The sequence below is a fragment of the Accipiter gentilis genome, chromosome 20 (genome assembly GCF_929443795.1).
Source record: "Accipiter gentilis chromosome 20, bAccGen1.1, whole genome shotgun sequence".
In the NCBI taxonomy this organism is placed as follows: domain Eukaryota; kingdom Metazoa; phylum Chordata; class Aves; order Accipitriformes; family Accipitridae; genus Astur; species Astur gentilis.
In genome coordinates this window covers 15,231,311-15,243,734 of record NC_064899.1, presented here as the reverse complement: position 1 = coordinate 15,243,734, position 12,424 = coordinate 15,231,311, and the positions used below count along the sequence as shown (strand labels likewise).

The window sequence follows — 12,424 nt, the reverse complement described above, 5'->3', positions numbered from 1 at the left end:
CCAGTTAAGATCTATCTCAGAGAGTAGGACTTAGCAACTATCGACCATGCCAAAAACGAGGGAGGCTTAGTTAGGTACCATAATGCCTGTCACTATGCAAAACCAAGAACAAAGTATATCACATCTGATGCTTTAAATCAAAGAGTGCAGTGGCCCGAGAGGCAATTTTATCGTTTGTGTAGCTGGCAATAGGAAAATAAGGTTTATTTGACTATTTGGAGGTGGAGGTAGGAGCGCATCTTTTCACAGGAGTCATACTAGCGTGATCATAGTTCACAAGTCATTTGTAGATTTTTTTAAAAAATATTGTCACTGCAAGTGCATGGAAGGCCTTGGGTCCACAACCTGGTAATTTGAGAAAGCGAGGGGGACAAATGGACACGAAAGAATAATCTCCATCTGAGTTTTGGGCTTGGGAATTGTTGCAACTCCAATTGCTGTAATTCCAAAGTGCAGCACTGGAGCCTCTGATGTTCAGCAGGAAGTTCATAAAGCTGTGCTCAGACTTACATTTATTAAAAGGTGGTTCATGGGTGACGGGCTCTGACCATCTTTAGATACAGTAGACGCCTACAATGCTGAATCTTGCCTTAGGAAACAATCCATTAAGAACACACAGAGAAACCAAAAATATCAGAGGAAGTCAGTACATAAAAGACAGAAGAGTTACTATTAAGTAAAGCAAAGATCGTATACACAAAAATAATGGGACTAGTACATAACTAGTCAAAATTGTGAGCTCAATTTTAATTTGGAAAGCATTTAAAACATGTCATAGATGAGACAAAACAATAGATGAATTACATGACTGGTTGTTTCCTGAAACCTGCCAGGGACCCACCTGTTTAAGTCAGATTCCAACCACTAAACAAACAGAATAAAGAAAATAGAAACAAAACAGTATCAGCAAAATGGAATTGAAATTTCTACCAAGATGAATGCTGTGCAATGTTACATAATGTGCTATGTAAAAAGATATTGCATTAAACACTTTTTAGACAAATAGCAAGATACCCCAGTCATAAGGAAAGGGTGTATAAATGGAACTAAACTTATACAGTAATTGAATTATTTTCTTCAGGAGTGAGATGTAGCTTCAGTTAACTCCACATGGTTAAACAGGTCAATAGGAACTGAGGGGAAAAATAGAATATGCTATACTTACAAGAAAATAGGAAGTAAAGAACACTGGGAAGAATACAGGGAGATGCTAAAACAGATAAAGAACGGGTATTAGAAATGCAAAGTAAAACTCTAAAGTTCTCAGTTACAGATCCTAAACACAAATTATTTTTCCAGTGATAAAAAAAATGAGAGAGAGGAGAATTAGACCAAAAATGAGAATGAAATGTAGTATAAGTTACAAAGTCAATTAAAATATTAGTGGGGAAACCAGCATGCCATGATAAACCAGAAAAGATTTATAATGAGTATGAATATATTGTACATATAACAAATGACAGACTAAAAGGCTTGAACATGGCAAGATTGCTGACTGACAGTCAAAAAAGAGAAACAGACAAATGTGATTGTCTATATGGGAAACATATCATAGTAGTGAAATACCTCTGAGAGTTGCTTGCTTCAAGACTAGCAAATTTGGAAAGTACCTTAAGTAATAAAATTTGTATTGATGTAGTTTCAGATAGAGTTGGGAAAAAACTAAAAAAAAAAAAACAAAAAACCAAAAAACAACAAACTAAAAAAAAAAACCAAAAAAAACCAAACAAAAAAACCAAAAACAAACCAAAGCCTTAAACCTCTGCAGCTTATTTCTGTTTATAAACAAGACTGCTCTGAAAGTCATGGTTCAAAAGTGTCCTTCCAATTAAAACCTACTGGGGATCCAAAGCAATACTCAGGAGAGGCATACTGGATACTGCAGAGAAATTTCATCTTCTTACACAAGTTCACTCATTACTTGCCATATATTTTACCAATATTTTGCAGTTTCATACCATTACAAAACATGCATCAGAACCCTCCCTATCATATATATTTACATCGAATGTAAATTTCAGGATTTTAAAATAATATCACAACACAGGAGCAACCCAATTTTGCTCAGCATCGAAGCTGTATACACAGAATTTTTCTTAGTGATATAAAATTAGAAAATTTTTACTTTTCAATTTCCATCTAAAATAGATTTTACTTTATAAGATCCTAAAACATGAAAGTTTCTATTGATACCAAAAGTGGAAGTTAGTAACAACAAAGATTTCAGGGTTATTGTACAGTAAGAATGGTAACATTATCATTGGGAGTTTGATGTACAGAGATATAATAAATTCTGCATCTCCATTCGATATCAGAATATGATGCCATATCACTAGTACATTGCCATAAGGTCAACAGTTAACTGAAAGATATCGCCTATAGTTTTCTATTCTGTTATTTTCTATACGACAACATAACGGTGATTTACAAACCCAAACACCTTGTCCATTTTTAATTACTGCGGTAGATGACTTTTCCAATATAGCTACATCACAGAAGATGCCACACCATCAGATATTTTCCCCCACAGCTCAGTTAAAATACTATCAATACCTCAAAGGACTTTATCTTCAAGCTGTTCTTTGGAATCACTATAATTAACAAAAATGCTGCAGTGGGATCATCTTATTTTTCCATTAATTCTTAAACAAAATTATATGCTTACTGAAATTTCTAAAAGAATGTGGTGGTTTGTTTAACCGAAAAAAAATCCCACCAACCAACACCAACCAAAAAAACAACATTACTTTTTCCTTTCCCCCCCCCCCTTTCTTTCAAACCAGATAAGAGACTATGAGCAAGAAGCAGCAAGATCATACACTGGCTCAGATCAGACCAACACTGCAAATCTATTAACCAAGGTCACCCCTGCTACAAGGGCGAAGAAGTCTGCCACATGTCAGTCCTTGGGCTCGATTGTTCTTGCCAGCAGACTGGCACTCCATCTAGCTGGCAAGTTCAGGAAAACCAGCTAAGGACCTTCCAAGCAGCCTCACCATACCCCTCTGACCTGGGCAAGCAGCACATACTGAATTACTTACCAGTCCTTAACTACCAATCTAGTTTACATAACATGAAAATTAAGATTTGTTTCCCTTCACAGCTCTTTCTTCCCTGTATAGTCTGCCAGACCAGAAACAAGTCATTCGTCACAGGTATTTGTCTAACCCAGAAACAAGGCAGCTGGGTTCCTTAATACCTTCCTCCCTCTGATACATCTACTGAACAATTCCACAAGAGCTTCCAAAGTTAAACCAGATTCCAGTTTAAAACAATTTACCATTGTCAGTGTTTTTACCCCCTCTGACTTTCCTTTCCCTTCCCAGCCTTAAGACAAATGGAATCCTAAACCAAATTCATGAAAAACATTAAATATAGTTCAACTACAGTAGAATATCTGGGCAAAAGTGTTTTCCTACTCTGGGCTCATTATTTGGACAGAAATATCAACTTATGACTAAGTAGCAAGAAATGAGTAATAAACTGACATAAACAAATGAAGACATGCCAAAAACCCCACAAAACTGACAAAATTAATTTAACAGCGGGAACAAGCCAAACATTTTTGCGGGGTGCACTGGGTTAGCTTTCAGCTTGATCAGTTCCTGAGTGCTGCTGCTGACGAAGCAGGGAGCAAGAATGTGTGGGGAGGGACTGGTGGAAAGAGGAAAGGCTAATTGAGAGTAACGTGAAAAGCACATCTAAAGACAACAGCAAAACATTTATCTCTAGTTTAAATAGAGATTAAATTAAAATTAAATGCAAACCATTTAATTATGAGATTGATTCCCAGTATTGCAAAATAAACTCCAATGCTTCTGATTTATCTGCATAGGAACCTGGCAAAATTGAAATCGTCAGAGAACAGGTATCATTGTAGAACATGAAAGAGTATGTAGCACTACAATCTAAAGCATTTAAAAAAACCCCACCTGCTGCGAATCTATCTTCTAATATTTCAACTACATGGCTACAATAAACACTGAGATTATGAACTACTTTTGCGAGCATAAAGTGACTTGTAGTTTAGAACAGATCTGTGGACTAGTTTGTTTATACTGTAGAAAACAGCCTGTGATGTAAACTCTTTAAAGTTCCCAAACACGAAAATCGTGAGAACAACTGTTGCAGGTTATGTGGGAGGGAAATACAGCACACTTCATTGCTGCCATCGATTTGGCAGCAGAGTTTATCAATGCTTACCTAGAGAGCAAAGAAATGAGAAAAGTTGTCACAGAAAAGAAAATGGCTGAGACATGAGCTAGAGCATGCGGTGGGAGGTAAAGCCACGCATCTGCTGAGACTGCTAGGATCTGCAGTGGGATGAAGCACAAACAGGGAGAGTCAGAGAAGTGCAACCATTCATCACCTCCTCTTCACAATCGGGGACTTCCCTGCCTGCTAGGTCCAGGACTGTCCCAGCAGCATGAGTTTTGACTATAATAAATTCTAGATTAAACTGCATGGAACAGGAAAGGGGACTAACGTTCAAGCTGAGGCTCCACAATCGGTTTAACAAGTGCTTCAGTAAGCCCCTAGAAAATGTTGTTAGAGAGTGCCCTGCCAACTCTTGAGAATTATATTAGTGCAATATGTACTCAAAAAGCCAATTTGGGATCATTTAGTTGCTGACTTTGTCAGCCTTTTGAAGAACACAGAAAACTGTAACTGATACAGACTCTAAAGCTGTTGGGAAAGTTGCTTTTCCCAAACTATTGGCTACAGTAAATAGTAGACTTCATGTCAAAACACATTCTTTCTGCGTGCCATAGCATGTTGCCCATTATTTAAAAGACGTGTAGATGTGCTGCTTAGGGACATGGTTTAGCGGTGGACTTGGCAGTGTTAGCTTAATGGTTAGACTCCATGATCTTAAAAGGTCCTTTCCAACCTAAATGATTCTGTGATTCCCAGCCTATGTATGAAACAGCTTTATTTTCAGAGAGAGACTCACAACGTGCCACTCTGGGTGGTTCTCTCACGACTGCTCCTTCCAAAGTCAAGCCATTCATCAGGCATCACTCTGTATACCAGCCAGCAAAGCCTTTCCCTTTCTTTTAGGTTTGTTAAGGTTTAAAGTTTAAAATTTCCCCCTCATTTTCACCTAGCTTATATATGTTCCCTGTAACATATGAAAAACAAGTATGACGATGACCACGAAGTAGGAAGCAATCAAGAGCAGAAGTGGGCAAATAATGGATTTTGGCTCAGAGTGTGAACTGGAGACACAACAAAAAACTTAAACAGGTGGTTCTTTTGTTTTCAGATTTACTCCTTCTATGTAACAGCTTTCAAAATGTTCTGAACCAAAATAAAAATGCTGCTTCAAAACAGTCAGATGTGTATTTAATAAATTGGACTCATTTATAAATAGGATTCTGCTCTTCCCTGTTCTAAGCTCTGCTTTTGTTATAATTTCTATTGTTAAAAAAAAAGTTGCCCATATCCATTCAAGAGTAATAATTATAGCACTTATTACTAGAGTTAATGCAGTAGTTTTAATTCTTTTGCTGTATGATGAACCTGAATACGTATTATTCACGTTACTTGTAGCAAAGTTAAGTAAGAAACATAATAAAGTTTGCAAACACTAATACAGCTTTTAACTCATTAGATTGTCCTTGAGAAAGGTTAAAATTGAAGCAGAACAAGCCCAACACTATATCTTACAGGTCGATTTAAAATTAATCATAACTTCAATCACGCGTGCGTTTAGCTGAAAGCCAGAAATTATTTAATCTTAAATTCTAAGATTGGAAAGATGTTTCCCTTATGCGGTAAAAGGAAACCAATGGCTTGAATTCAGGCCTGTGCTGTTTCAAGATCACTCTTTGAAAAAGCCTTGGAGAACAACCCCTCTCCCAGTCAGGATTCCTCCACAAAACCCAAAGCATTTGTCTCACACAGGCTCACTAGTGTGCTAGTGCTGATTGCCCTCTACAGTTATACTACACAACCAGGCAAATAACCAGGACCCATAAGCAAAAAAGTCAAAGTATGGTCCATTTAAAACAACATACTTCCACTGCCCTGTGTTGCAATTCCACCTTATCATATGCCCAAGAGGTGTATTTTAATGTTCTGATGCAACTAAATACTTCAACGAGTAAAGTCAACCCAGGCTCTGAAAGCAAAATAAGATTCCCCCATTTTGTAGTCCTAACAGGCAAAAAATGGCTCAACGGAAAACCAAGCATCTCCAGAGACACGTGAATTATTTTCACTGAAAATTTCCCTCATTAAAACTCTTCTCCCCCGCATCTGTGACTACCTAGAATGATCAGTATTTCTGATGTCCCAAGGGCATCTACAAAAGCAGATGGCGTTCTGACTTTATCGCACTACCTGAAACACCTCCTGCTCCACCAGATGACCCTCAGAGAGAACGTACCTCCATTTTGCAATTCCCCGCTTTTATTTCTGCACAGTGACACATCAGCTACTAGCCTTTTTACTAGCTGGCACGCTCTTTAACCACAGAGCTACAGGTGTTTTCCAGTGACCCTGATGGATTCCCCCGCATGTGAAAACCATTTGACTGAATCAACAACAGCATCTGAGGAGCAGTTTGGGGGGGAGGAGGATTGATTAGACCACAAAGGTCTCTTCCAGCCCTATTTCCTACTATTCTGTGATGCATATGCGATCACACTATATAGCATTTATGCCTTTTTGTCCTGACCTAAAGGCAGTTGCTTTTCAGCAAGCTGGAATACAAAGGCGAAGCTCCTGGACCGATGGTATCAGATGCAGATTAACAAACTGTGGACAACAACAGTCTGGATTCTTAGCTAACTGCTGCTTTCAGTGCTGATGGGGAGTGCTCTGCCTGTGTCCTTCAAGAAACCCGGGGGGGGGAATCCTCTTCTGTGGAGATGCCTGAATATTTGTCTGGGAGGCCACAACCACAGCTCCAATATCTGTACCTCTGCCACAAAGCTTAGGGTCTCGTGCTATGTGTGGTCCTTGTAAGAATGTGCCTATGGATTGCAGTCTCCATTCTGAACTGATATTTCTGCCATGGCCACACTGATGTGAAAATTACTCCCGTTTTACACATTATTTGTAAAATACCTCAAAATCAGGAGCCTAGACTCTATGACTGGGTACAAGAAATGATAGCCTTCTAACAGTTTGAAAATAATGAGAAAAATAGCCTGTGGTAAGAGGAAATTTCTAAATGATCAGATTAAAAATGACAGTTCCCTTTTCTCAAAGGGTAAGGAACATGACAGTCATTCCTCAGGGGAAACTGCTAATCTCCTTGGTTTCAGCACAACCAAAATACTATCTAAATTAAATATGGGTGCTATTATTGGATAAATTTTGTGCAATACCTTTGGGACTGCCCAAGGGAGTTTATGGCCAATTCTAGGAGTCATTCTCCGAGATGACCTTCTGCAATGATTGGTGCTAAGCTAGAATTGGGCAGGGGGGCAGCAAGAGAAGTAGAGCCAGTCTGATTCCTGTGATATTATTAGCATTTAAGTGCGGACCATAGTAGAATCACCTTTCCCCTGATGTGGGGGAGCTGGGAATATCTGATAAAACAGTAGCAAGAATGGACATAACGAGTTCAAGAGCACCATGTTTCCCTGGTTTACTGCATTTATTGAGGAGGGATGACAACAGTTACTTTTTGAGAGTATTTTTTCCCTTTCTTGGACTCACAGTGGTTTTGCAACTGCCTGTTTTGTCCAGCGTTGCCCACTGTTAATATAGTTACCTGATCATCCAAAGCATATTGAGGGAGCGGGGTAAGGGAAAATCAGGTTTTCCGTAAGTCTCAGCCAAAGCAGAGCCAGCTCCCTCTTGAGGGGCTTCAGGCTTCCCTCCCCCCCTTAAATCAAGCAATACTTTCTCAGGGAAACATCACCATGAGCCAAAAGAGCGTTCAGTAGCTGAACAAGAGTTGCAGGAGGGTCTTCCACCCTGGCAGTGCTTTTGGCCCTCCACCAGTTTGCAGCTGCTGTCCCAGGCGGGCAGGCAGGAGGTGGTGGGCACAGAGTCACTCTTCTGTAGCGAAGCGTTATACAAAGATAGAAAAGGCCGATGAAACTCGTCAAGAAGGAAGGGGGCAGGGGGAAAAGGTGTCTTTTCTTTACCTGGGTGCCAGCAAAGGCAGCCACAGCTGGCCGTAATTTGGTGAGCAGCCCCTTCCCCACCTGGCCTGCCCAGGGAGGGAGAGCCTCAGCTGTCCCTGCTCCAGCCGGCACAGCGCGCTCAGCACAAAAGGAGCTGGTTACAAAACGCAGTCCCCTCAAAAGAGAAAAGAAAAAAAAAAAAAAGTCTTTCTAAAGAAGTCTAGCTAGCGGGTGCAGTACTTCTATGCTGCGGAGATCCATTCACTTAAAAGGAGGCTTCTTCCTCTGCTGTTAGCATTATGTGAGTAGGAAACATTTGCGGGCGCTGTTAAATTCATTTCCAAGGCTAGGCTATGCTCAGTGTAGGCGATCTTCAGGCAACGTAGTGGATAAAAATCGAAGAGGGTTTTGCTGAGTGTGCACACAGTCAAACATTTTTAAAAAGACAAAAGGTGGCCAAGTCTGAATGGATTTTAACATGATAGCAAAAGCACATCTCTGACACAAAGGCCAAAGCTGTGTTAAACTGCAAATCATTGCACAAAGGCTTGTCTGAGGAGCAGATGATCCCTCGCCGCCTTTGACAGTTAAGATAGTCAAGAAAGCAAACTGCTGAGCAATGTATGACATTCTCAGGATATGGGAATTCCTGACATACCGTACATTTCTTTCGTATAGTTCCCTCTAATGCAAGCTCAATATTCACGACAGAGCTTTCTGCTATTGACTTTTTCCTTTCCTTTATTCTTCTGGTAATGTGTTTAAGTTTGGATGATAGGTGAAGAGCCTGAGGTTTTTGTCCCTCCTTTTCCCAAAAGGCTAAAATCTCAAGCCAATAAAAGTTTCATCACTGTCCCAAAGCTTAAATACTGCAAGCAAGATGGCTAAAACAAAATCCAACCCCCACAAACATGACACGTAACAATGACTCCCTGTTACTTTTACAATGGAAATCTACCCATGAGATATTGCTGTCCACTGAAAGGTAGCCTGTGTGAACATACACACGCTACAAATTCTGTGTAAACTTTTTGTTTGTTTTAAAATTTCTTCCTGGAAAGGATGTTCCTTTATCTATCATACTAAAAGAGGTTAATTTGCACTGAAAATTGTTCTTTCTCATCTTCTTAGCAAAACTGCATTTATGATTCAAGAGAATCAATTATCGTTTAGTTCAGCTATTGTAATGTTTTTGCCAGTGTAATTGATTTTTTTACTATGTGGATTTTAGTTTTAAACTTCATTAAAATCATTTAACATTGGCTTATCTAATTTACATGTATAAACTATATTTCAAAAATCACAAGTGAACTATAATCAGATATAAACAGAAGCACAGACATTTCTCTGCATATATACATTTGTCTCAAACTTGACATATTGTGAAAATCAGTCATTCAAAGCAAGTATTCACATCCCTAAAGTTCCAAGTGCTGAAGTTACATAAATAAATAAAATAATAATTAAAAAAAATATTAAGAGTAGTCTATGAACATCAACATGGGATTTAGAGCAAAAAAGGCCAATGCAACTTGGAACGCGTTAGCCAGACCTGAACCTTATGAAATGAGAGAGTAAGAATATCAATGCCATGGCAGCATCAATGTTATGGCAGTCCTAACCACTACAGCAGTGGAGAATAGATGGAATATTACTTCTGTTGTGCTTGTAACACCTGCAATAAATTTAATGTAAAAGAATTGTGGGTATTTCAGGCAAATACATTTGGTCAGACAGTGTCTATGGAATTCCTTCGGTTTATAACACGGTACAATGTTTTGAAAGAAAGATACAGAAAGAAAATTAATACCCTCAGAACTTTAAAATATTTGTCTTTTAGCTGTTAAACTGTTTCACAATTTAAAATGCCTAACAACAGTTGTAAGAGGAAAAAAACCCAAATATAATCCCTAAACCAACCACCAATACTGACATCCTAGAGAAATCTAGATATTTTAAAGATGGAACCAAGATCAAGCAAGCAAAGTAAAGAACATCCTTCTGTAGGACTTCACACTAAAATTAACTGTCACAAAAAAAGGGTGCTGTGGAATAGCAATTATCAGGAAACTTGCGTAGATTTGGGGGCATCATTTTACTGAATTTCTACTCAGTGAAGCCTGTGGCACTCTTATTAAGTGTCATCTTACAGATTTTTACTGTTTAAATCCTTTCAAGTAAGCTAGAAATTAAAGAGTAACATGTTTTCTGCAGGTTCATTTCTATCCTGCTACTGTTCCCTATGCCCTTTCACCTCACAGCAACTGAAAAACCTTTACACATTGAGGGCAAAAACCAGACACCCAACCAAGCTAACAAACCTATTAGTATCAAGCCCCAAAACCTTACTATGGGGATTGTAATGAAAGCTAAAACAGGAGGACAGAAGGAGTGAAGATAACATACAGAGAAATAAAAAGCATAAATCTGAACTTAGCGTTGAGGTATCAGGTAAGGGCTTTTTTGTTCGAGTAGCAGTAGCACAGGACAGTATCATAGTATCTGCCCCTACTGTAAAAGAATAAACTGACTTTAGAGAAACAAAATTATTCCAAAAAGCCTCTAGAACACATCTGCATGTCTTCACAAGTGAAATGCAACTTTTTATTAAGAACATGAAATAGAGCTTTGAAGATGTATTAGCTCCTTTATGGAAAGATCAGAGTATGGTAAACTATCTAAACAATTATAAAGCAATTAACGAACAGAATTACACCAACTTTACTTTAATTATGAGAAAATCAAACACCTGCCAGTGAATTTAATGAATGCTCATACTGAAAATGAAAAAAAAAATCTCAGTAAGAAAGAACAAATCCCTATGTCCCCATAACAGATGAGCTATGTGATACTGAAAGAACACTACGTCCTTGGCATTTGCTTATTTTAAGCCAAAAATCTAAATCTCAGGAATGCTACCCATTATTGCAGGTTACTGGAAGTTTATAAAATTACTAACTTTATATTCTGTAATGCAAACAAGACAGCTCTACCTCCCAGCTGGAATAATGTATTTTATTTATATTATGTACTAAAACTAGGTCCAGAAAAGTAATTTCAGATGTGTCATGGAAAAGCATTGATGAGATGCTTTCAAAAAATAGTGGTCAGAATCCCTTTATAAAACAGTCTATGTTTTGTAGGCCACAGATCATTCAATGATTTGCTACTGAGCCTTTCTCCCACCAGGCTGAATTTTGCAAGAATCACGTGTGAAAACCATGAGGAGACTAAAAGAAATGGAAGAGGCAGCAAGAACCCTTAATGTTCACGAATGAAATTACTTTTCACCAAACATAACTGTCTTCATAAAACTTAAGGATTTAGATCAACCTGATACTTTTGCAGCATTTCCTACCAGCCTAAAGAGCTGTCTTGATGAATTCACACTGAGCTTAGGTCTCCGGCATGACCAGACAGCAGAATAGTTGAGAAGCAGAGATTTTCCATGTACTTACAGATGCAGTCTCAGGGGATCTTATTATCCTGACCTTTAATAACATGCAAAAAAAAATAATAATGAAATAACAAATGTATCAAATTCTGTAGAGTCTTAAATTTAAGGTAGATATATGGAGATTATTACCTCTTAGATTTAATCATGTTATTAATTCAAAGCAGCAGACTCAGGCAATGAAATTTGAACTTTCCCTAATTTAGGCAAAAAAAAGACAACACTTGATCCTAGAGTCTGACCAGTACATTTTGTGGGCAAAAGCCTGTTACACTGACAATAAAAAACAAAGATTGTGGCTTAAAGAGGTTTTCATCTAACTTGGATATAATAACACCCCACCTCCCCAGTTATGATTTATTACCAATAGACCACAAAAATTCCCAACTAGTTTGGATATGTATTACGTAAGTAGCAATGCTGATCTGTGAATTTACAAGGCAGGAGTCTCTGAAGCGCAGGAGTGATTACAGAATTGGGCATCAGTGTTGGGAGATTTATGAGGCAGATAATATTAGACATACTTAACGTTAGACACACTTTAGTTCAATCTCTGCATCATCCATAACACACTTCTAGTACACGTCGCACAAATTACACTATCAAATAAATATACAAAGACTTCTCCTTAGAAAATCCACATATGACAATTATATTATGCCATTTCCCTCACTGGTGCACTAGAAGGAAGCTCTCCCACTACAGCCTTCACATAGCAGTAGTTATGATTTGCCACTGACAAAAACAAAAGCAAAAGCAAAGCTACAATTGCACGCAACCGCAAAAGGCCCTAAATTAAGTATTTCTGGTCAGTCTGTAAACGAAGACAAGTTTCTCATTTGTGCAGTGAGCCAGGGTACCTTTCCTGTCATCATCCGGTATCAAA

At 38.4% G+C, this 12,424-nt stretch overlaps 1 protein-coding gene across 3 annotated transcripts in view; it reads right to left on the bottom strand.

Moving 5' to 3' along the window:
* Positions 1-12,424, bottom strand: part of CDYL (chromodomain Y like) — a 479,328-nt gene that overhangs the window by 21,876 nt on the left and 445,028 nt on the right. Inside the window, exon 3 of one of the 3 annotated variants that reach the window (XM_049824106.1) lies at positions 1,166-1,210. The exons of the other annotated variants lie outside the window; for them this stretch is intronic. Coding sequence (XP_049680063.1) covers positions 1,166-1,210 — 45 coding nt within the window. The remainder of the gene's footprint in view (positions 1-1,165; positions 1,211-12,424) is intronic. 3 annotated transcript variants of the gene reach the window in all.